The sequence below is a fragment of the Herpailurus yagouaroundi genome, unplaced genomic scaffold (genome assembly GCF_014898765.1).
Source record: "Herpailurus yagouaroundi ecotype Mexico unplaced genomic scaffold, PumYag 139, whole genome shotgun sequence".
NCBI lineage: Eukaryota > Metazoa > Chordata > Mammalia > Carnivora > Felidae > Herpailurus > Herpailurus yagouaroundi.
The window spans coordinates 13,695,610-13,721,374 of NW_024412394.1; the positions used below are offsets into that span (position 1 = coordinate 13,695,610).

Below are 25,765 nucleotides of genomic sequence, written 5' to 3' on the forward strand. Positions count from 1 at the left end.
TTATATTCACACTAGGTGAATACACACAGATGAGGCTGTTTTTACATTTCTGATTTTATTGTGATTAGTCTTAATGTGGAGATTTATGTTTATGGAAATAATATTGTGGAACAAAGAGAAAAATTACTATTATGCTGTAATATCCTTAGTGTCATTAATTCATAATTAAAAAAAATGGTTATGACTCATATACAAGTGATTTCTACATATGTTTTGATTTTCTCATTTCAGGATTAATGGGGAAGTTTCTACCATTTCGTCAAAATTTGAAACTGAGCCAGTATCAAAACCAAAGCTAGATTCTGAACAGTTACCACTTAGACCCAAATCAGTAGACCTAGATTCATTTACAGTTAGGAGCTCTAAAGAAACAGGTAAGTTAACATGTAGAAAGGTGGTGCATTTAAAAAAAGTTGCCAATACAATTTTCAGAAACTATTTAAGAAATTTGTGCATGCATTTTATATCTGCATAGATATAGTGGAAATTAATTAAAATTTATTTAAAATCTCTGAAGCTGGAATAGAAAAATAAAACTAAAAGAAGGTAAATGGGCAAAAATACTTGATTCACATAAGGACTGAGAAATGGATTAAAAGATAATCCATTTATCATTCTGTCCCCTCATGATGGAATGTCTGTACTATCTAACTTAGGCAGATAGGAATACATTTTAGTTTGAAAGATTAAGAATAAAGAGATCACATTGATTTTTAATGCCAACACTAGATTACATTGAAGATTATTTTTACTTCTTCACTTTATCTCAAGGTACTTTTGTTTCCAGTTCAGGAAAATATGCTTTTTATATCTGCGTGTATGCATGTGTGCGTGTATCAGCAGGCTTTACTTCCTTAGCTAAATGTTGTTCCTTAAGTTTTAGGACAGATTTTTTCAACCCATCATTTTTGTCTCCTGGTCTTGTATACCTCTTAGTTGTAAAATGGAAAACTTGGAACACAGAAGTTTTGATAAAGGTCTCAGTATTAAAACATTGCACAATCATTTGTGGTAATAGTTATTATGTAGTACTTTGCATTTATTTTTAGTTCTTTTACATTTTCCAAGCACTTTCTCATTTATATTCTAATTTTATCTTTATAGTTATTCCAAAAGGCAGATGCTATTTTGTGTCTAAAGTCATCAAACTATTGGACACATTACATGTCCAAGATCATGTAAATCAGAAGAGAATTCTTTAAATCCCCTAAAGTGCTCATGATATTCTTTTAAAAGTTTTAATGTCTTAATGTATTTTTTAGCCTTCATGTTAACGTTTCATAAATACATTCAGACTTAAAGGTCAATTACGCTTAGATTTTTTTTGTCACTATATTGTAAGATATGCTGCTTACTAACCTTTTGAAAATTGTAGGTGATCTTATTATTTTTCCATATTGTCATTTGCCAATGTAAAAGCTCTGACCTGTGCATGGCCTCCTTCAGTTTTTTTAATTTGAAAAATTTTTTATAAAGATCCTTTATAAAGGATCCGTTTTATAAAGATCCTTTCATTCTATATTTGGCTCCTGCCTGCTCTGACTGAAACCATATTCATTAATAATTTCTGGAAAGTGGTGAGATGTTGATTATACTTTAGAGATATTCACTCAAATATATTTAGTGTGTTTTATCTGGTAAAAATTGTTTACCGTTGGTGAAATAAAAACAAAAATAAAAATCCTCTTTATAACAGGTTTTTAAAAAATATCCTTTATTTTTTATTGAAGTCAGTAGTAAAAAAATAACTCTATCAGCTTTTACTGTTTTCTCTTTGATTTAAAATGTTACTGAAAATATGTTTTCAAAAATAATATTTCAGCAAAAAAGATTGTGTGCACACTTTTAAATTTTTATATAAAAGAATCCATTTGTATCGTCTTTTGAAATTCTACAGTCTTCTGCAATCTTTATCACAGAGGCCTTACATTTTGAGGAGTCTCTTCAGAAGCTGAAAGAGTAATATTTAGAGCCTGTATTTTCTGTATTTTTCTGTTGCTTTATAACATTCTTGACTATTTGCTTTATTTAGTTGTCTCAAGGTTATGGAAACTGTTAAAAACTTAAGTAAATTAAGATAAATTTTCGTCTTTTAAAAAACTTTTCTATATATAATCACCAGCAAGCTTTGTTTCCTTTGCTACATTTTTAGTAGAAATAACACATGTAGTAATGTCAAACTGTTGGTGGTTATATAGTTTAATTTTTTTTTTTATTGCTTTTGGTCCAAATCTTTTCTTTTATCCATAGCCATTATTTACTCTTCATTAAAAAACAAAGAGGCTTTGTGAAAGAGGGTTTGCAAATTCCTAATTTTTTTTTCTTCAAATGAATAAGGAAGTAAGTTAGAGGAGCCAAGACATATGTAAGGACAGAAGACTAAAATCTGACTTCTAAACTGTTGTACTTCATTCCTCCCACGATCAGGCTGCCTTTGGTACTACACCTAACACCCAGTTAAGTTCAGAAAATACACAGACACACCACAGAGATATTGATGGTTCCATTCCAGACCATGCAATACAACGAATATTGCAGTAAAGCAAATTGGATGAATTTTTTAGTTTCCCAGTGCCTTTTAAAGTTATGTTTACACTATACTGTAGTCTATTAAGTGTGCAATGCAGTATGACTAAAAAAATGTGTATACTTTAACTAAAAAATACTTTAGCTAAAAAATGCTAACCATCATCTGAGCTTTGAGCACGTTACAACCTTTTTGCTCGTGGAGGGTCCTGCCTTGATGTTGATGTCCGCTGACTGATCAGGGTGGTGGCTGATGGGGGTTGAGGTGGCTGTGGCAATTTGTATAATAAGACAACAGTGAAGTTTGCTACAGCGATTGACTCTCCCTTTCATGAACAGTTTCTTTGTAGCCTGTGATGCTGTTTGATGGCATTTTACCTACAGTAGAACTTTTTTCCAAATTGGAGTCTGTCCTCTCACACCCTGCCTCTGCTTTATCAACTAAGTTTATCTGCTATTCTGTATGTTTTCTTGTCGTTTCAATAATTTTCATAGCATCTTCACCAGGAATAGTTTCCACCTCAGAAAACCATTTTCTTTGCTCATGAATGAAGTTTTATCATGGATTTGCAGCAATTCAGTTCCATCTTCAGACTCCACTTGATTCTAGTTCTTTTGCTGTTTCCACCACATCTGCAGTTACTTCCTCCTCTGAAATCTTGAACCCCTCAAAGTACTAATCCATGAGAGTTGGAATCAACATCTTCCAAACTCCTGTTAATGCTGGTATTTTTACCTCTCCCATGAATCCTGAATGTTATTATTGGCATCTAGAATCATAAATCCTTTCCAGAAGGTTTTTAATTTATTTTGTCCAAAGCCATCAGAGGAATCACCATCCATGGCAGCTATAGTCTTATGAAACCTTTTCCTTAGATAATAAGACTTGAAAGTTGGAAGAAATTCAGAATTAGTCCTTGATCCTTGGGCTACAGAATGGATGTTATATTAGCAGGCATGAAATCAGCATTAATCTTGTTGTACATCTCCATCAGAGCTCTTGGGGAAGTAACAAGGTACATTGTCAATGAGCAGTAACACTTTGAAAAGAATCTTTTTTTCTGAGCAGGTCTCAACAGTGGGATTAAAATATTCAGTAAACCATGTTGTAAATAAATGTGTTGCTGTCCTTTTTTTGTTTCATTTATAGAGCACAGATTTAGCATAATTTTTTTTTTCAGTTTATTTATGTTGAGAGAGAGAGAGCCCACACATGCAGGGGAAGGGCAGAGAGAGAGAGGGAGGGAGGGAGGGAGGGAGGGAGTCAGTCAGTCCCTAGCAGGCTGTGTTCTGTCAGTGCAGAGCCCATCATTGGGCTCCATCCCACGAACTGCAAAGTCCTGACCTGAGCTGAACTCAAAGAGTCGGGCCCTTATCTGACTGAGCCAACTAGTCAACCCAGATTTAGCATAATTCTTAAGGGCCTGAGGAATTTCAAAATGGTAAATGAGCCCTGACTTCAGCTTCAAGTCACCAGCTGCATTAGCCCCAACAAGTGTGTCAGCCTGTCCTTTAAAGCTTTGAGCCCAGACGTTGATTTCTCCTCTCTAGCTATGAAAGTTCCAAATGGCATCTTCTCCCAATACAAGGCTGTTCCATCTACATTGAAAATCTGTTGTTTAGTGAACCACCTTCATTAATTAGCTACATCTTCTGTATAATTTGCTGCAGCTTCTGCCTCAGCACTTGCTGCTTTGCCTGCAGTCTTTTTTCATGGAGACGGCTTCTTTCCTTAAACCTCAGGAACCAACTTCTGCTAGCTTCAGGACTTTTTTCCTGCTGCTTTCTCACCCTTCTCAACCTTCCCAGAATTGAAGAATTAGGGCCTTGCTCTGGACTAGGCTTTGGTTTAAGGGAATGTTGTGGCTGCTTTGATATTCTATCCAGATCACTAAAACTTTCTCCCTATCAGCAATAAGTCTGTTTGCTTTTTTCTCATTTATGTATTCATTAGAGTAACACTTAATTTCCTTCATGAACTTTTCCTTTGCGTTTGCAGTTTGGCTAGGTGGCATAATTGGCCTAGCTTTTGGCCTGTCTCGTCTTTCTGCATGCTTTCCTCACTTAGCTTAATCATTTCTAGCTTTTGACTGAAAGTGAGATATGTGTGACTCTTCATTTTACTCCAGCACTTGGAGGCCTGTAGGGTTATTAATTGCCCCATTTCAGTGTCTCAGAGAATAGGGAAGCTCAAAGAGAGGGAGAGAGATGGGAAACAGCTTTCCATGGAGCAGTCAGAACACACACACCACTTACGGATTCAGTTCAACATCTTATGTAGGCACAGTTCATTACAGTTAAAATAGTAACACCAAAGATCACTGATCACAGATCACCATAACAAATACAATAGTAATGAGAAAGTTTGAAATAGTGCGAGAATTACTAAAATATGACATGGAAACTCAGGAAATACTGTTGGAAAAATGACACCGATACACTTGCTCAACACAGGGCCACCACCAACCTTCAATTTGTAAAAAAATGTAGTATCTGCACAGTTCAGTAAAATGAGATATGCCTGTAAATGTTGGAAATTTTGTTTATATTACATAGAAAATATTTACTTAGCAAGTATACCCAGGTATTATTTTAGTCACAAGTACTATTCTAAGACAAAAGGCCTGGCTGCTGATAACATACAGCTCATGTTTCAAACTTCAACTCAGGCTGTTCCTCATTGCCTTTTTTTATTGGAATGTTATGTTTTTAGTATTTGTAGCATAAAAGGGTTTGAAATCCTTTTTTTGAGGTATTGACACCTTAAAAAAAATACTGTTCTGCATCAGATAACTTCAGATTTGGCAGTAGGTTTAGATATATTTTAATTTATATTTTTGGCTCAGTTTGAGGTTTCATATCTTTAAAATGTTATGTGAAACTTGACCTTTCACATGTTTCAGAAAGTTTAAAACATACATGAAGATCTTCTTAGAATCTCATTATTACATAAAATAATTTCAGGTGATGATATAGTAATAAGGACCCTGACTTTGCTATTAAAAATGGGGGTTTTAAATTATCAACTCATTGATCATGGTCTCGTTTCTTAATCTGTTTTCTAGCTTAAATAACAATTGGTCCAACGTATCTACTAGAATATGTGATGTGGAAGTTGTTATAAAGTGTTATTTTCATTCTTTTCCTTTCCTCTGTTAATCCTGTTTCCTGTTTCTGCTCTCATCTGTAGAGGATGTAAATCTGTAACACTCCTCTCAGATATGACTTTCCTGTATATGAAGCCATTTGTAAACTATTTTAAAAATAAATGTCCTTCAGTATATATTCTCACATATCAGGTAGTACTATAAATTGCATAGTTGTTAGAACCATGTTTTAATTTTTCCCCTCTTTTTCAAGCACTTCATCAAAAATTAGTTTAGAATAATCTCACTGCTACCACTGGTTAATTATAAAGTTCACATGGTCTAAATATTTCTAAAGTAGTAAGCTTTCTGGGACATAACATTGATTTAAAAATTAGTCTTAAAATATAAGATAGAAAATTTAGTGGTAACATACCTATTACAGTGAGAAAGCACAGCTAATGAAGTATGCTTATAGTGTAGTATTTTATCCTTTTTGACTTTCTGTGATAAATTCTTGGGTTAAAAGGAAGTTGTAGAGATGTATAAGATTATTTGATCCCAAAGCATTACATTGTTAAATGGTGAAATATTCTTTCTCTTTAGTTTTGCTTGATAATTGATGTATTTTTGTTTGATTGCTTTCCCAGTACTTATTCATATATTTCTTCCAGAAAGAATTCAAGGTGGAATTTTTCTAAGATGCCTACTTGTTGAGTGGTGCACACTATAAAAAATGAGTCTATATACAAAAACAAAACACACCCAAAAATGTGGAATTTACCTGGAGAATAAGAGCAGAGATTAAAATTATTTTATTATAATAATTTTCTTGATGTTTATAGAGAGTATCATATAAAGCATAATTGAAGTTTCATTTATGTATTATGTGATTTTAAATGTTGCATAAGTTGTATCTTTATAGTGATATTTAAAAATACTGTTTGTCCTATTTTTCTTTTATTATACCAGAGAATTAAAATTGCCTTTTTCATTGTAATTACTGTCATACGCTAAAGACTAAAACTTGACTGAAAGGTAGTTTAATTTTAGTTCTAACTATATTAATGAGTTGTTGATATGTTAGCTATCAATTTATTACTCTCGCCTCTAATTTTTTACTAAAACTCCTTTTCGAAGCTGTGTTGGTGTTCAGTGAGTAATTTTAAAAAGGCTTCTTTCTACTTAATGGTGTATTGAAATTAATACTAGTCATCGTTTTTTCTTTTGAAAAGACAATAAATGTAAAATCTACCACACATCTTATATAAGTTTAGATAAACTGCAGTAGGTATATGCTAAACATTTAAATGGTTCTATTCATTCTACAGCTGTTCTTTTTTCCTGCTTTGTAAAATAATTTTTTTGGTTTAGTCTTTTTTCTAGACATTCCTATCCTTGACTTTTCTTTCCAGATTTTGTTTCCTAGCCTGTTTGCCATGTTTCCCTTCTTACGTGTCAGGAAATTATCCTACCTTTCTCCATTTTGGTAAGATGACAATTTATAAAAGAAATCAAAACAATATATTCAATATAAATAGGTGGTGCACATTGATTTTTCTTTGTAATTGTACTAAAAGTGTACATGTTTGTCTGTCTATTCTAACCCTTTTGGTTTTCCATTTGAAAATAAAACTGATGTTGGAAAAATTTTCCTGATTAGTGTAAGATATTCTTTTGATAAAAGTTTTTTTTGTAATTGAAAACTGTAAAAGTCCATTTATTTTCTCCCAAAATTTGATATTTCACTTGGACTTTTTAAAATTCCATGTCTTCTTAGACAATATGTAGAAATGTAAATGGCTGGCAGAGTGGCAACGTAATTGCAAGAGTTAAGTGACTATCATGCCTTTCATGCCATGTGTACAGTATAAATCTACTCTTATCACTCTTAGGCAAATTTAAATGTGTTCAAGTAGATCATGAGTCCAAAATGTGCACTATTTTACTAACCTGATGGCTTAAATGGAGGACCTGAGAGAGTTTTAGAATAGTAAAATTATTTGTCTTGGTGTTGTAGCCCCAAACTGGACATATGGAAGGCATTTTTACATGAGCATGGTCTATAATTTTATAGATCTACCTTTTATTTATCCTTTCAGTTTCATTTCTCTTCATTCCTATGTTTTTCTGTTTGTTTCTTTTTCTTTCTGCAAGTTGCTTAAATATGCATTTGAAAATAATCTTCACATGCCAAAATTATTGGATTGTACTTTTCTAGACTTTTGTGTCGGTTGTCAATACTCACATGTATCAGCAGTTTTTTTAATGTTTATTTTTGAAAGAGAGAAAGAGAGAGCATAGGAGTTACAGAGGGGTTAGAGGGGGTGGGGGAGACAGAGGATCCAAAGCGGTCTCTGTGCTGATAGCAGCAAGCCCAATGCAGGGCTGGAACTCATGAACTGTGAGATCATGACCTGAGCTGAAGTCGGTTGGAATGCTCAACCAGGCACCCCTCAGCATTTTTTAACCCTTCAAACCATAGCAAGTTTTTAACATCTTTTAAATATTGGTTTTCTTTATGAAATTTACAAATAAAGTGAAATATTTAAAAATATATTTAAACTCAAGGTCTTTCACATTATGTAATGCATTTGCCATTAAAGCCACTGTGTCTCTTATTATGGTTTATTATCTTTTATAAGTACATATGAACAATTATCAAGACTGAAGACCAAAATTAAACTCCTTTGATTGCCTCTTGTGATGTATTAACCTCATGACTACATAGAAGATAGAACACACAAAGTAATCCAGAATGTGAAAATGGAAAAGAATTAACAGATCAACAGATACTTAAATTTGTTATAAAATGCATATTGTCAAACAGTGATACCTTTGTTAACCCTTAAAATTTTTTTCTAAATTAATTACTTTGAATATGAAAATTGATGAATAAGCTTTGAGGGGAGTAATAGTAACTATTTGTAGATGTCTGTTAAGAAATAACAAATCACTGAGTTTGGATATTTAAATATTTGACAGAAAACATTATAAATATCCAGGCAATAGTAATATACAGAATTTTTTCTGTCTTCTAAACCAAAGATAGCTGTTGGCATATCAGTTATCTTGACTGTGATTGATAGCCTTAGTTTGGAATATAGGATAAAGGAAGATTACATTGACAATGGAAATGTCTGGAGTTATCCTTAGGATACTTGGATCACTTAAAGATTTCTAGGCTTCAAAATTAAAGATCACACCTCTTTCAGCAAGGTTTTCTAGATCATCTGGAAAAAGGGAAGATACTATATACCATTGTTTCAGAGATACGAATTACATAGGCGTTAAACCCTGAATCAAAAGTTAACCAGCCTCTGATGGTGGGGAAACATGTGAACCATCCTTGTAGCATTTTTCCTTGATACCCAATTTGCCTTAGATTTCTAACTTGTCTTATAGTTCCTAAACATGGTAATGTCTAAGCAAAAGTGTAGTGAACTATGAACAGTTTGAATCCCAGCTACAACATACTGTGCACACACAGACACACACACACCCACACACACACACACACACACACACACAAAGACTCATTATACTTTCACTTTACATTGAGAAATGCAATTGGAAAGCATACAGTTGAGTCCTTAAAATTTGAATATTAGGATACTACTTGAAATTTAAAACAAAGTTTATGTGTTGAGTTTCTGATATATTGTAATCAATTATGAGTTGAAGAAGTAGATTATGCTTTTTTTATTTTTTAAACAAGCAAGACTTAAGATTACAAGCTTTTTTATGATACCACAATTTTGGGTTCAGATTTGTAAGAACTTTTGTTGAAGTCTAAGTCTCTATTAGAAACAGGAACTCTATGTTGTTAATAAAGTCTTCTAAAATGTATTCAGTAAAGAGGATGTTTGTTTCTAAGGGTGAGTGTTGTTTTCCAAATGCATATGAAAAGCACAGGTTAACTTGTGAGTCCTAGTGGTACTCTTTTTAATGTATAGTTTGTTAAAAATCCAGAAACATTCTTTTTTATCTTTTAAAATGTAGTTATCTCTTAGTAGATGTGTTTAATTTTATTCTCCAGATCTTCTAAATTTTGATGACATAGCTTCCTCAGAAAACTTGCTACATCTCACTGCAAATAGGCCTAAAATGCCTGGAAGAAGGTTACCTGGCCGCTTCAATGGTGGACATTCCGTGAGTTACACTTGCTGTTGTAAAACACAAAAGTTTCTAAGAATGATGGAGGATTTATGCCTCTACCAAAGTTTAAAAATCAGGAAGATAGCTGTGATACTTAAGTGGCAAATGGTTGGTTATATTTAGGGAGATACGAGGTTATGTTCATTGCAGAGAGACTTGGAATGGAAGGTTACAGAATCAGGAATAAAGAATTGTCCTGAGACCATAACCACAAAGGCACAGTGTCAAAAGAGGTCAGGGTATCTGTGTAATCTACCCATCTAACAACAATAATTAGAATTGAGTGGTACCTATTCACTTAAGGAAGGAATGAGAACATTTTTTTCCTGCGCGATAGTCAGTGGTTTTTTGGTAGCATTAATGCTGGTATCAAAATGTGTGGCTTCTTTTTATGCTTTCTGGACTTTGCCTGGGATACTGGTAGTGCCTTAATACGCTAGCTCTTAAGCGTTACAGTGCTTTTAAATTACTTAAGTTGAGAAAATTTTTGTTGCTAAGAGGCAGGCTATTTTTACCATGAAGACATGCAAGTTTGTTTTTCAGCTTGAAATTACATACTATCCTGTTAACAATGATGGAATATCTGGAATAGTAGCTGCTACTGCTAAAAACAGTGATAATAGTTACTTAGTTTATTATCCAAATGTTTATTGCCTTTTCCTTTTTTGGTATTTTCTGTTTCTTGATTTAAAAAAATCATTTAGCCAACTCAAAGCCCAGAAAAAATCTTGAAGTTACCAAAAGAAGAAGATAGTGCCAACTTAAAGCCATCTGAATTTAAAAAGGATTCATGCTACTCTCCAAAGGTGAGCTGAATTGTGGCCCAAGATTTATGTAATTTGTAGGATTCTTTGTGAATAGCAAAATTGTGGAATTTAAAGTGTCTTTTCTTCTTTCTTCTTTCCTTTCTTTATTTTTGGGAGAAAGCACAACAAGGGAGGGGCAGAGAGAGAGGAAGAGAGAGATAATCCCAAATGGGGCTCGAACTCATGGACCATGAGATCGTGACCTGAGCTGAAACCAGGAGTCAGACGCTTAACCAACTGAACCACCCAGGCATCCCTTAAATAGTATTTAAGAAAAAAGTTGTTTCTACCAAGAAATAAAATAATTCCTGCTAAAAAATTGAGTTATGAAAGTCACACTATCCTCTGTAGCTCATTTTGTAGAGGACCTTATTGTAAATGAGTAATATAAATGTTAAATACTTCATACTGTTTTTTAAGGCATAGGTCATCCATCTGTTTCATTTTCTTTTTTTTTTTTTTTTTAATGTTTATTTATTTTAGAAAGAGTGTAAGCAGGGGAGGTGCAGAGACAGAGAGAGAGGGAGACCCAGAATCCCAAGCAGGCTCCAGGCTCTGAGCTGTCAGCACAGAGCCCGATGCAGGGCTGGAACTCGCAGACCGCGAAATCATGTCCTGAACCTAATTCGAATGCTTAACTGACTGAGCCACCCAGGCGTGCCCATCTGTTTCATTTTCCCATTAAACGTACACTCTGTGTTCCAGAGGCCATCACTTGTTTATTCCTAACCTAGCTTGTTGTTTGGCACCATAATGAGCACCGAATATATCCTGGAATAATGGCAGAATACATGGATTCTTCCATTTATTACATGGTGTTAAGACTCTTCTAAACTCTTGTCATTTTTATGTAAGATAGTATTATCACATCCTATACACATCTTAAATTTAAGTTCATGTTTCCTCCTTAAATTCATTCCCGGGCATTTGGCTACTGCTAAAATTTATCAGATACATTTAATCTGATTCTCTCAACTGTCATCATTAGACTGAAATTCTGTTTCGTGTTACTTTAGTGAAATACTGCAAGAGCATCAGGCCGTGGATTGATGTTAATGCCTTGCTAAATTGTTCATAATTACTTTTAAGTGAACCTCTTAGGATATGTAATATGGAGGATCAAAACAACACCCTAATGGGGTACAGGGCACCCAGACGGCTCAGGCCGTTAAGCATCCAACTCTTGATTTTGACTCAGTTCATGATCTCATGGTTCATGGGATTGAGCCCTGTGTCGGGTTCTGCACTGACACGACTGCATGGAGCCCGCTTAGGATTCTCTCTCTCACCCTCCCTCTTTCTACCCAACCCTGTTCGTGTGTGTATGCGCATTCTCTTGCTCTCTCAAAGTAAATAAACATTAAAAAAAAAACCCACAGCACCTTAAAAATGCTGATATATTCTTGTCTCTAGATGCGCCACCGGGAAAACCATTCGTAAGATAAATCTAATAGATTTTTCTTTTCTTTTCCACTTTTTTGTTCTTTTTATTGATAAAGCCCTTGACATTTCTCACATAAACCCCTAGTGATTGCAAGTTTATTCTTTGGTTGTTTGGTGGTTTTACCAGTTGTGAATATTATCAAACTGATTTTTGAATTTTCAAGTTTATCATTTATCTTGAAGTATTATTTTAATTATCTCCTTGCTATAAAAATTTTTATGAAAGTTTTATAAATATAAATACAATAAATTAACATTTGCTATTATGTTTTCAGCCATCTATGTACCCTTCAACACCTTCAAGTGCTTCTAAACCAAATACAGCTGCTTTTTTAACTCCATTGGAAGTCAAAGCTAAAGTAGAATCAGATGATGGGAAAAAAAATCCCTTGGATGAACTTAGAGCTCAGATTATTGAATTGCTGTGCATTGTAGAAGCGCTGAAAAAGGATCATGGGTAAGTAGCCCTTGTTTTCTTTCAATACTACTTACACGTATGTAAAGAATTCTTTCATGTCAAGCAGAGATGTAATCTGCCAAATTTCTGGTATAAGCAAGTATATTTTCAGTGAAATTTTCATTAATAGTACTCTGCAAAAATCTTGAATTTGAAAATTTGTTCTTGTAGCTTGATTGTAGAAAAGGTATAATATGTAGGTATAATTTAAGGGTACAAATTTTCTGGTCAAACAAAGGAGTTAATTAGTCTCAAAAATATTAGGAAAAGTCCTATTTTATTTTATTTTATTTTATTTTTAAATATGAAATTTATTGTCAAATTGGTTTCCATACAATACCCAATGCTCATCCCAACACCAATTGTATTTTAGATCTGGAGTGTATCTATATGTAGATTTACTTTTCAGAGGAACTGGATCACTGTCTCTGCTAGGGTTGAGATTGGTATTTAAATAAAACCAATGAGTTGTGTTTAGGTGATTTCTAAGGCTGTTCTCTTAACTCTGAAACTTTTGGTAATGGCATATGATGAGGTCCTAAGTGAAAGTTAGGGACCGTCTAGAGCCAAAATAAATGTAAAAGGTCACCTCTGACAGCCCCCCTCTCTTCTTTTAACTAAAGAGAGAAAGGTTCAGAGAGATAAAGCTCTTTACCTAAGATTACACAGTTCTTAATTTTTTGTTTTTAATGTTTTATTTATTTTTGAGACAGGGAGAGACAGAGCATGAACAGGGGAGGGTCAGAGAAAGGGAGACACAGAATCTGAAACAGGCTCCGGGCTCTGAGCTGTCAGCACAGAGCCCGACACGGGGCTTGAACTCACGGACCGCGAGATCATGACCCGAGCCGAAGTCGGCCGCTTAACCGACTGAGCCACCCAGGCGCCCCAAGATTACACGGTTCTTAAAAGGCAGAGCTACAACTCCAATCCATTTTCTGTTGGTTTAGAGATATTTTCTATAACCATTATTATTTGAATCTTAAAACTTGTTAACATTTTAAACATAATTCTGCAAAGGACCAGTAGGTAAAACGAATCAGAGATCAGCTGATCTAACTGAACTGAGGCTGAGGGCTCAGGTTCTCTTCCCCTATCTCAGCTTCCCCTGTAGCCTCTAAAAGTATTTGATGGAATCTGAAATCTGGAATAAAAGTCATTGCCAGAGCGGCGCCTGGGTGGCTCATTAAGTTGAGTGTCTGACTTCGGCTCAGGTCATGATCTGTTGGTTTGTGAGTTCAAGTCCCCCTGCATCAGGCTGTCTGCTCCCAGCACAGAGCCTACTTCAGATCCTCTGTCTGCCCCCCCTCTGCCCCTCTCCTGCTCACGTGTGTGTGTGTGTCTGTGTGTGTGCGTGCGCGCGCGCGTGGTGGCACCCTTTCTCTCTCTCTCAAAAATAAAATAAACATTAAAAAAAAGTCATTGCCAGAAACCATGTTACCTCTGAGCTGAATTTACCATTTCTCCCTCAATTCTCATTTGCATTGGGTTGTTTATTAAAAACAATATTGAGATTAACAGTATGACGTGTTTATAGTTGCAGAGCACTTTTACAAATGTCTCTTTAGGTAGAAACAAAAAAACTTACCTTGAATGACTACTTAAATAAACGTACTTATGTGGATATATATTAGAGAGAGTGTGTTTATAATTTGACACATGATAGGCCTTTTCTTGAATCCTTCAGTTTATCTGAGTCCTGCAGATTTTTTTCAGATTCCACAATATACACAGTATAAATCATAAGTTCATTCATCTAGTAAGTATTTATTGAATACCACCCATGTATGAGTTAGAGAACTCTCCTAATTTGTTGATTTTGGCATTTACATTTTTTGATACCAAGTATGCTATTTTTAATGAACTAATAATTATGTTTACAAATTGCCTGTAGGGTTTTCTTAATGTTCGTTTATTTTTGAGAGAGAGAAGGAGGGAGGGAGGGAGACACAGAATCCGAAACATGTTGGAAGCTCTGAGCTGTCAGCACAGAGAGACTGGGAGACCATGACCTGAGCCCAAGTTGGATGCTTAACTGACTGAGCCACCCAGGTGCCCTGCCTGTAGGTGTTCTTAAATTAGCTATTGGATGAACAAAATCTTTATGATTTATATATATTTTAAAACATATATATCAGATATTTTAGAAGTCTTTCCAAAGGGCAAATGTTTTCAAAGTCTTGTTTCCTCTGGGAAAATGAAATGGATAGCAGATTTTTTAATCTGAAAAATACAGGCATCACAGGATAATGGATAAATACATTCTGGTATGTTGATACAACAAAATACTATACAGTGTACAGCAATAAAAAATAAATGGATTACGACTACATATGTCAACATATAATTAATCTGAAAAAGGTTGAGGGTGGAGAAGGCAAGTCAGAGCGACATGCTACAGTATTTACGTAAAGTTTGAAATCAAACAGTAAGTGTGTTGTTTCAAGTTATATTCATATATGTGGTAAAATTAGAAAATAAATAATAAATGCTTAAAACTTTTCCTATGAAGGAGAGAGGGAAATAGATTTGAGGGACACTGAGTATCAGAGGTACTGGTAATAATAACTTATTTCTTAAGCTGACTTGGAGTTCCAGGGTTTTTGTTTTATGATTATATCTTTATAGCTTACAAATACATGTAGAGTCTTTATGCATTCAGTATTAAAATCTAAAACGTTTGGAACAAATCATTTAAAAAATTTAAATGATATTGACATGGAAAGATTGACAAATATATTAGTAATTTCTTTCTTTAGTTGAAAAGTTACAGAACAAGATACATAGTTTGATCTGCTCCTGTAAAAAGGAAACAATGTTACATAAAAATTTTATATTATAAATGTGTTTTGTAAAAAGAACAATAAAAATGTGAGAGCGGTACTAAATTATCAGATCAAAGAGCAAATAGAATGATGTAACGCTATTACAAATAAAGATAAACAGAGCAGGATAAATATTTTAGGAATAGATCTTCATTTAGATATAAATTAAATGTGGGGCGCCTGGGTGGCGCAGTCGGTTAAGCGTCCGACTTCAGCCAGGTCACGATCTCGCGGTCCGTGGGTTCGAGCCCCGCGTCAGGCTCTGGGCTGATGGCTCAGAGCCTGGAGCCTGTTTCCGATTCTGTGTCTCCCTCTCTCTCTGCCCCTCGCCCGTTCATGCTCTGTCTCTCTCTGTCCCCAAAATAAATAAACGTTGAAAAAAAAATTTAAAAAAAATAAAAATAAAAAAAAAATAAATTAAATGTATAATAAACTCAGAATAATAGAATAATTAGAAAAAGGAAGCATTATTTAATATATTTAATATAACATATTATAACATTTTATAACATTATAACATTTTGAAATACAAAGTTCATTTTCTATCATATACCAAAATAAACTGTAGATAAATTTGAGTTAAATATTTAAAAAATTATAGTCAGCTGAAACAGTAGAAACTCTCAATATAGTTTTATAATCATTAAAACCACAGAAGAAACTAGTTCAAAACTATATAATTGAAAACTTCCTTTCTTATATATTCTTTCTTAGCATTTTCATGTGTTTCTCAAGCTCATATTTCTATAATACTCTTGAAGATCATTTTCAAGGGGCTGAAAATGTCTGTACTTGTCCATACTTTTTGATTTAGAAATTTGATATATCTGGTATATTAATGATGTTAAATAAAATTCCTATTCTTTCCATCTCCCCAAAACCCAAGTAACCAAACAAAAAAACTTGGATATTTGAGTGTCAAGCAATAGTTATCAGAAATATGATGATTTTAGCAGCACGGAAGTATTTTTAAATACTTTGTGAAAAGACACAATATGGAGTATATACTTGCAGCTGTGGAGGGAAAATGACTATAGAAAAAGAAGGAAACACAGAAAAATGAAAACATGAGTTAAAGAGGAAGGATTGTTGGCTAATGTTTTTTTATTGGTTTGGTAATTTTAATGTAATGTTCATTTGAAAAAGTACGGAAAGAGAAATGTACAGGTAATCGTGTTAAATCATTTGCCTTGTACTGTGACATGTTTTGACATTACCAAATCACTTGGGTTTTGTCCAGCCTGGGAAATGCATGATAACTGAATATGGAAAGCTGCTTCTAAAGGCCAGTTATTATTTCTTTATTTTATCATGAGCTGCTCTGTATTCACTTAAAAAAAATTGCTTTATTGCAGATAGGTTTGCCATGGTATTGCTGAGCTTTTAAGTGTGGGGTTGAACCATTCCAACTAGAGAATTTGAAGTTTTTCTCAATCAGTACGGCTATTTTCTTTAAAAAAGTTCCCCCCATGTTTTGGTCTGTCAGGTAACAGATCCTGTTAGTCATATATATTGTTTAAATGAAAGACTTAACAGTAATAAATTGTTTTTAGGAAAGAACTGGAAAAACTACGAAAGGATTTGGAAGAAGAGAAGGCAATGAGAAGTAATCTAGAGGTAATTCATTTCTCCTAACATTGAGATAGTAGTCAGCATAAATAAACTAGTCAGCATAAATCACCATCCCAGCTAGGTGATTGATTTCACTACAGATTATGCTATCTTAAGTTGGACACTCCCTGCTGCTTGATAGCCATTTAATTAATCTCTTGTTGACTCCCTGTCACATTCCGTTCATTCATTCAGCAAACACTTTTGAGCACTAACTCTCTTAGGCAGTGCATGAGGCATAAGGTATATATATTCTTAAATAAGACAGACATGATTCTTGCCTCGTAAGTGTGTAGTTCTAGATCTTTTGAACTCAACATTGCTTTCTTGAGCTATTTCTCTCTTTTTTACACAGTTACCTTTTTTCCCCTTTCTTTTCTTTCTTTTTAAATGTTTCCATTTTTATTTTTTGCCTGGAGGCAAGGGTGGAGGGGGGTAGGGCTGATAATGGGATGGCTCTAGATTTGTTGACTTTGATTTCTTCACCGAGAGTTCACTTCATAACCATAATGTTAACATCTGCACTCTGTGCTGATGACCGACAATTTCATTTATTTTATCTTAACTTTTTTCCCATCCTCACTGACTTTGGTCTTCATTTGTATACTTCTTTTCTGCATATTTCAAAGAAAGCCTATTCTGCCTTTTTTCAGAGGCTCTTCCCATTCTGTATTTAAGTATTTCATACGCTTCCCTGTTTTTACCTATTTCTCTTGTTAACATTGTGAAACAGAACATGGGACTTGCTAAGAAAAACTTGAGCTCCTCTTCTGACTTACAGTTGTGACTTTCAGGTCTAAACTATGTGTCAGGTTGGCACCTTCTGTACATTATTAATGGACACACATATCAACTTGTAAGGATTATTGTTCCTGTTTTAAGGATGAGGAAACTAGGGTTTAGAGTGATTTAAGTCAGCAGTGGAGCTGAAATCTTTAAAAGAAACAGCTAGACTTCGGAAACTTTGCTTTTAGGGATTAAGTTATACTGTTTGAACTTGAGTTATACTGTTCGACCTCCTTTTAGCTTTAGTTGTTAATACATGTGAAGGTATTTGGCAGATTACCAAACTCCATTTTTACTCTTATATTGGACATACCCATTTTATTGGCACTTTCCCTTTTCCTATGAAAATATTCTATTTTTCCCCTTTTCCAAAAAAGCAAAAGCCCCCTTTCAGGTCCAGCTGCCCTCTTGATCTACTGTAGTTTTCACTTTTCGTTTGAAGTTCATTTATTGCAAAACAGAAACAACCAAGGTAAAATGTTCCTTCAGAACTGCCCCGGCCCTCCTTCCTGTATCTGCTCTCTTTTCCTACCTGTGCCCACAGAGTATCTATCGTGATTAGCTCTGTGCCTCTCCCTTCTGAATCTAATTGACCTTTTCCCACCTTCTGTCCTGTTTACAGCTGCTAGTCTCCCTGGATGTTCCACTGTGAACTTAGAACTTTCATGTCCCCTTTGACACTTACCATCTTCTGATTTTCTGTTTCTGTTGATGGTTTCATTGACTTTCAAGTCTTGAGACATGGTACTTCCGTTCTAAAGCCATTCCCATTCAGGCCTGCTAGCTTGACTCCCTCACCTTTCTCTTTGTTTCTAGTGTTTGTCTTTTTCCCTTGCTCTTTATCTTCTCTTTAGCTGTTTAAGTTTCTCTCATTCTTATCTCAAATTAATCTTTCTTGCTCAGTACTTTGAAGAACTTTCTGTTACTTGGTGAATGAAATTCAGACTTCTCAACTTAGCATATGAGGTCTTTTATATCCTGGTCCTAGTTTATGTTTCTTTTCTTGTTCGCTGATTGATCTTCAGTTGCCCCTCACAGTTAATTTGTCTGAATTTTTGCTCTTATTGTATTTTCTTGGATTTTCCTTTTGTGTCATCTTCTCATGCATAAGTTCTACAGATTCTCAAAGCTCCCCAACAACAGTCACCTTCATTAGTTAGTACCAGTCATCCTCTGATTCAAAGTAATTTTGTCTTTTTCCACATTCATATTCTTTAGTTTTGAAAAGGATAAATAAGTAATAATTTTGCATCTTATCACTGTGACATTAAGGACTTATTTTGCCCATCTTGTAGACTGTAAGACAGTTCCAGGGAAATCTCTGTTTCATCTTTGTCCATAGCTCTGAGCACAGTGCTTTATGCATATTAGATAGCTAATAAATTTTTTTCAAATTAAAGAATACATATTAAAAATGTCTTAAATTCCCAGTAATTGCCAGTGTGTAACATAGTAGAAATTCAAAAATAATAAAAAGTTTCTTGAGGCACCTGGGTGGCTCAGTTGGTTAAACGTCTGACTCTTGATTTCAGCTCAGGTCATGATCTCACGGTTGTGAGATTTGAGCCCTCACATTGAGCTCTGCACTGATCATGGAGCCTGCTTAGGGTTCTCTGTCTCCTTTTCTCTCTGCCCATCCACCCCCCCCCCCGCACTTTTTCTTTCTCCCAAAATAACACATTTAAAAAAAAGTTTCTTGATCTTTATTCCTCATCTTTCCTACATACACATATGTATTTCTTACATACACAAATATTTCCTGCATACATATATGAAAATAAGGTAACAAGGTAAGCAAGAGGAAACTAATACAGTGTTAAATTTGTATATATGATTTAATTTGTCATAAAAATCATGAAAAGAGTCCAATGAAATATTTCTTTTTTGAAGACTTTCATTTGATTCAATTTTTAAGCAAAATCAGCTGTTACCTAGCCTCACACTGATTTGTGTTATAATTTTTTTTTTTCCTAATGGGGAAAGTTTGACTCTTGTATTTATAAAAGCACACTTAATAAGACATTGGAGTTTTAATATTATACCTTTAGAGGAGAAATTATATTTCCCAAAGATTAAAAGTAGTACTTTGAACTATGAAGTTAACATATGGTATTAAATTATCCTGAGGGATGATAAAAAAACTAAAGGTGAACAAGGAACATAAGTGCTAGAAGAGAAACTCTAGCAATAAAAATATCTGCTTGAGGGGCGTCTGGGTGGCTCAGTCAGTTAAACATCCGACTTTGGCTCAGGTCTTGATCTCATGGTTCATGAGTTCGAGCCCCGCGTCAGGTTCTGTGCTGACAGTTCAGAGCCTGGAACGAACTAACAAACCATTCTTGAGTAGTTAGAATCCCTTAGGAGATTGTGAACATATGGAAATCATACATTTTGACCGTGACAAAATGCTTACCATTTAATAATAAATTATTTGTCAGAGGTTAGCCATAGAATGTGTTATTTGTATGCAATGTTGTGGACAGGGATAATGCTATCAAGAGAGGGTAAGGCCTAAATATTCTTGCATGCAGTGAAAGGTCAGAGATCATCAGCACCTTATGTAATTGGGAGGATTAGAAAATTGTAGGTGTCAGAGTCTGAGACCCTATCTATACAAGTTCCATACCACTTGCTAGTGTGGAAGCTGTTGGCATGGTATTGAATCTTGTGCTCAACTCTGTTAGCTGTTATGTGTCAGAATTAAATAATTCTGTTCTCAGTTGTGAACATGTAATGAATTTTCCTAATTCTCTTAAGTTTCTTAAATTGTGAATTTCAGTTAAGTGAAGGATGCCTTCTGCCTATAGGTGAAAATATTTCCAACACATTGACTGAATCTTAGGTGTATTCCTGTGTTTTAAATAATAATTTAATCTAGAACGTACTGTTTATAGATAAGGAAATTGAGACCAAGTGAGGTTAGTGATTTACCAATATCACATAGGTAGTAAGTGATAAACATAGAACTAAATTGGTTCTTTATTATTATTATTTTTGTAGTTCTATATGGCCCCCCTTTGTTTAATTACAGGTACTTGTACCTTTCTTAATTTGGTTTCAAGGATTCTCTTGTTCTTTGGAGGGTTAATTTTCTTACAGTTCTTTCAGAGACTCACATTACTTAACATTGTTCTGGCTGAAACAATTGTAGTTACTTTTTGGTGTTTCCTGCCACTTAGGAACTTGCACTGTGATGTGACCTTCTATTAAACTTGTCTTGTACTGATCACACCATTAGAAATTGGATCTTAGAATGGAAATCAAAATCTGGAGGCTTGAAAGTATGATTGGATCTTAATGACAGAATACAGTAAAGTTTACTAAAGATATGTTATCTATTACCAACTTAACATTTTGTATTTTAGGTGGAAATAGAGAAGCTGAAAAAAGCAGTCCTGTCTTCTTGAAATGGCATGGGCCCATGTTCTTAATGTTCCAGGGATTCAGAAGCAACACTATGAACTTCACCTGACTTGTTACTTAAAAATAACAAATGCTGATATCCTGATAAATATGAGTATTTGAACTATAATCTGTAGAAAAGTAGGGAGAGGGTGGATTTTTTTTTATATATATTTTGTTTTGCCAATATGAAAAAAAAGAGGCCTTAATTCTCATGTGCTGGAATTGCAAACTTTTTTTTTTTTTTTTTTTTTTTAGTTTGCTTGAAAATACTACTGAATCTGTATAAAAAGGAAAGTTCACAATCGTTTTTTTATTGAAACTTGTAGTATTATTTTTAAAGAGATCTATACTATAAATATGGGGATATCTTTACAAATAATCTGTAAAATATACTATTTGAGAGGGACAAATTAGCTTTATAGTAACTATAGCCACTACTTTTCCCATAATATGTAAGGGATATAAACTTTGTATATATATTTTTTTTACTTTTAGCTTCTTACCCAGGATACACTGTTGTGCCTGTTTGTTTGCAGTGCTGTTTATACTCTGGGTGATGAAATAGGAGTTTCCTAGCTATAAACCGATTACTCACCCATGCATATAGTAATAACTAATGAAATAATCAAAATAATTTCAACTTTTAGAATATTTTATATTGCTTGCACTATAGGATTCATAAAAGGAATTTAGTTAAAATGTATTGGAATGTTAACTATATTTGGGAAAATATGAGCTATATTTTAAAAAATCATTAGGTCTAAGGAACTAAAAATGTCAATTTAACCCTTAACTTGTGCCTAGAAACTACAGCACATATAATATGCAAACACCAGCCTTACTGCTGTACTTTCCTGCTTATTTTACAGGCTCAGATATTACTCATTTCATGATCTTGTGATTTACTTTTTCATGCTCCTCCCTCTGATTTTTAATAATGATAACACAAGGAGAACAAAACTAAGAACATTCAGAACTTCAGTGTGAGGTTTCATACTTTGACAAATTGTCATCATGTAAATGCTCAGGTTTTACAATGTGTAATTTACCTAAAAGACCAAACTAACTGGTGGAGATAGTTTAGGCTGTCATTTATAAAGGTACCAACTTTATAAAGAGTGTTAATATATTATTATTATATTAAGCTGTAACAGTACAGCTTATTTAAAACCAAATGTAGTTGACCATATTCAAAATGCATTTTGAATGCAAGATGGATGAATTGGTAGTTTCTTCAGAGTCACTTATGAACAGCTGAATGTTTTAAAATGTTACGTCTGTAGGTAATATGTCTTAAAATATGTGGGTTCATATTAAAAATAGAAAAATTGACTTTTCATTTGCAAAAAAAATTGATTTTCAGCTTTATTACACAACAAACACTTTGAGATTTTGAATACCACCTATCATGCTTCCATTTTGTGTTATTTTAAACCACCAAACCAAGATTTTTCCTTTAAGTTTTAATTTTATATACTGAAATCTTGTGTTAAATGAAATTTTGCCATTTTGTCTCGTATGAAAGAAAACTGAAGTAGAAAATAATAGAAATTCCAGTAATTACTTAATGTTAAATTCACAACTTACATTAGTGCTTTTGGGGAAACCTGATTGTGCATTGATTGTGCATTGAGTATGTACATTTTAACTCTTGGAAGTCCTTGGGGTTTTCTGATGCGGTCACTACTGAACAAAATTGTTTACTCCTGTTCTAATGTTTTTAAATGACTTGTCAAATGAATGATTTCCTTCTTGCTAAAAAATTAGATTTTATTTTCTTTTAATGAAAGTCCTTAGGTAGAAATAAAAACATTGTATCCTAGAAATCATTCCAGCTTTCTGACTGGAAAATCTATTAAGTGACCCCTCCTCACCCTAATAATGGGCTGAAGGAAGTTTCCAGTAGATTTCAGGTCATCCTTAAAGTTTTTCTTGGTCATTTTCTCACTAGTGCATAAAATGAAGATGGTCATGAATGCCGAAATACATTTAGAGTATTTGCTTTGTATACTCCTCAGTCAGAATAGAAAATTAAAATACTGTGTCTCTTTTAGAAAATTATTGTGTCTCTATTTTATTGCCATTGACCAAATAGTAAAGAAAAGAAAGCCAAACTCAAAGGGAAAAAATGATTACTTCAGTCTAGCAATTTACCAGTGTTTGCTCTTGTTATGGGGATTTTAGTATTTTTATTCATAAAGTTCATATCACAAAATGGTATGTAATGATAATAGCCTTTATTTGGCAATAAATCATTGTTTTTCCTGAGTGAGTATAAATGACAGACTAGAGATAAACAGCATGGAGTCTGTCATTGCCAAATTATTAGTGAATGTATTTTTCAGGTTTGCTATTTGAAGCGCATAATACTACTAATTTTCCTACTTGTATTTCAATATTAGGAGTATTGTGTGTGTGTGTGCTTGTGTGTGACCACTAGACTTTAGTGGTTTGGTCTTACTATAAAGCTGTTACCTCTTCACAAAATTTAAGTCTGAAGATAGGAAGAGAGAACGGGCCTCATCGAACAGAGTGTTCTCTTTTTTATGCTTCTTACTGTGATCACAGGAAGAAAAAAAAACCCAAGTGCTCTCTTGATTTGTTGGTAAATGTTTTATGCTTGCATTTAAACTTGAAATGTATGAACAGAATGAGACAATCAGTTAAAATCAGAAATGAGAAGCGTTAAAAATTTAATGGCCTTGTTTTGCTGTAGCAATAAAATGACCAAGTGCAATGACTTGATTTAATAAAATCATCTTTTAAAAGTTGCTGCTATGAATATTTTTAGCCATAAAATTTTACCCTTGTTTTAGCCTGACTTGCCTTCAGTAACTATAATGTAATGCAGTTGGTGTTGTGGTATTCTAACATTCCAAAAAAATAAAAATAATATATATGTGGGGAAACTCAAAATAGTATACTTCACTGACTTGTTTACAGGTGCTGTAAAAAAGCATGCTACTCCCTCAAAGAGAAAGACAATAAAGAATAGTATTGCCAGTTGTGTCGGTCTTTACTGGTTATTTTTCATTAACATCAGCATATTTTTATTGCACAATATGATGGAAATTCTATTAGGTTGAGTTTTCCAATAGAAGAAACCATGCAAATGGTAAAATGGAAGCATTAGAAGTTCTAGACCTATTTGACTTTTACTGAATCTTTGTGGTTCTGTTTTTCCCCTGAAACTGTGAGATAGTAATTTCTACCTCACAGGTTTATTGGGAGAATTTGAAATGATTTATCTAAAGTATGTTAGAGAATACTTGGCATTGAGTAGATTAAAAAAAAAAAAGTGGAAGCTTGTATTGTACTCTTCTCAACAGCATTTAACAGTGATATGTATGATGAAAATTAGACAGCTAAGATTAAAAGAAAGGAGGCATAGTACTTACCCATCCTGTGCTGTTTTTGAGTCCAGCATCCCTTTTTCTTGGGGAAAGATAACTCCTTACATTTGCATTATATTGAAATGAAACTGCTCCCATCCTACAGATTCTGCCTTCCTGACCACCAGGGAGGTGATTGACCCAAGGGAGAGTACTTTGCCCAAATTGAATTACTGACTCAGACAGATTTTTTAAATTCGGAATTTTTTGTTTGTTTGTTTGAAACAAGAAGCATTGCTCTCTTAGTTAAGTCTGTTATCTGGAAAAAGCTGATTTGAAAGAACAAATCTTAATAGACCATAAAGAGAAAGAAACAATCCAGAAGGATTTTAAAGCATTCTAGTCCCAGCTATCCATCCACTGCTGGATTCCTTAAGCATAAATTTGCTCATAAATGTTTTTGGTCTTCTGAACTCATAACTGGAAGTCCTGGTAAAAATAAAAAAAGAAGAGTCCTGAAGACATCAAGGCCGATGTCCTCTTGCTGAAAATACACCACGCACATGACTCTAGCTTTTTAGAATCCGCTGGAAGATTTGAATCCTCGAAAAGGAATAAGACACCACGATGAAGTCCTATAGAAAAAAACTGTGGCAAGTCATTTCAGTTAAAATTTTAGTTTGAAAACTACATGCTTCTTACTGGTCTTTATAAACACTGGGCATAAATTAAGCTTTACAAGCACAGGATGGTGAAGTTTTGGATTACAGAATTTTTTTTTTTTTTAATTTTTTGGATAATAGAATTTTTGTATTTGAAGGGACATTGAAGGGGTTGGACAATCCGATGCCTGTGCATATGGTTTTATATGAAGACACAATTGCACATTTAGTCTAATTCTAGGAAATAAATGCAGAGAGCAGTTTAGTTTAACTGAAATGGATCTATTTGGTGTTATTACTTGCCAATTAAGATTTAGAGAGTAGACTGGGTCTTGATGTTAAAATTTTTGAATCCTAACCACTATTCCTTTTGTGACTAACACCTTTATTGTGAATATGCTTGTTGTATGTAGGAAAATAAATTTAGAAATAGGTATCAATATGTTTTGTATAGAGCCAATAATCTTTCCTATCACAGAAGGTGTTGTGGTTTTCATTTTGCAACTATTGGGTGGTATTCTTTCCTATCGAGTTACAAGTGGTTTTTATTAGCCACATTTCAGTTCCTAAAAAAGATGTGTGAATAAAGTTATTAAAAGTAAAACTCATTTTTTAAGTGTACTGAGTAACTTAAGTCTTCAATAAGGAAATCAGTTTTTAACATTTCA

At 33.9% G+C, this 25,765-nt stretch overlaps 1 protein-coding gene across 1 annotated transcript in view; it reads left to right on the forward strand.

Annotated features, from left to right (window-relative positions):
- The window catches only part of CD2AP (CD2 associated protein), a 142,751-nt gene extending 118,641 nt beyond the window's left edge, over nt 1-24,110 (forward strand). Inside the window, exons 13-18 of the mRNA XM_040473713.1 lie at nt 232-374; nt 9,652-9,764; nt 10,475-10,576; nt 12,295-12,476; nt 16,855-16,918; nt 21,064-24,110. Coding sequence (XP_040329647.1) covers nt 232-374; nt 9,652-9,764; nt 10,475-10,576; nt 12,295-12,476; nt 16,855-16,918; nt 21,064-21,105 — 646 coding nt within the window. The 3' untranslated portion in view covers nt 21,106-24,110. The remainder of the gene's footprint in view (nt 1-231; nt 375-9,651; nt 9,765-10,474; nt 10,577-12,294; nt 12,477-16,854; nt 16,919-21,063) is intronic.
- The last annotated feature ends 1,655 nt before the right edge of the window (nt 24,111-25,765 follow it).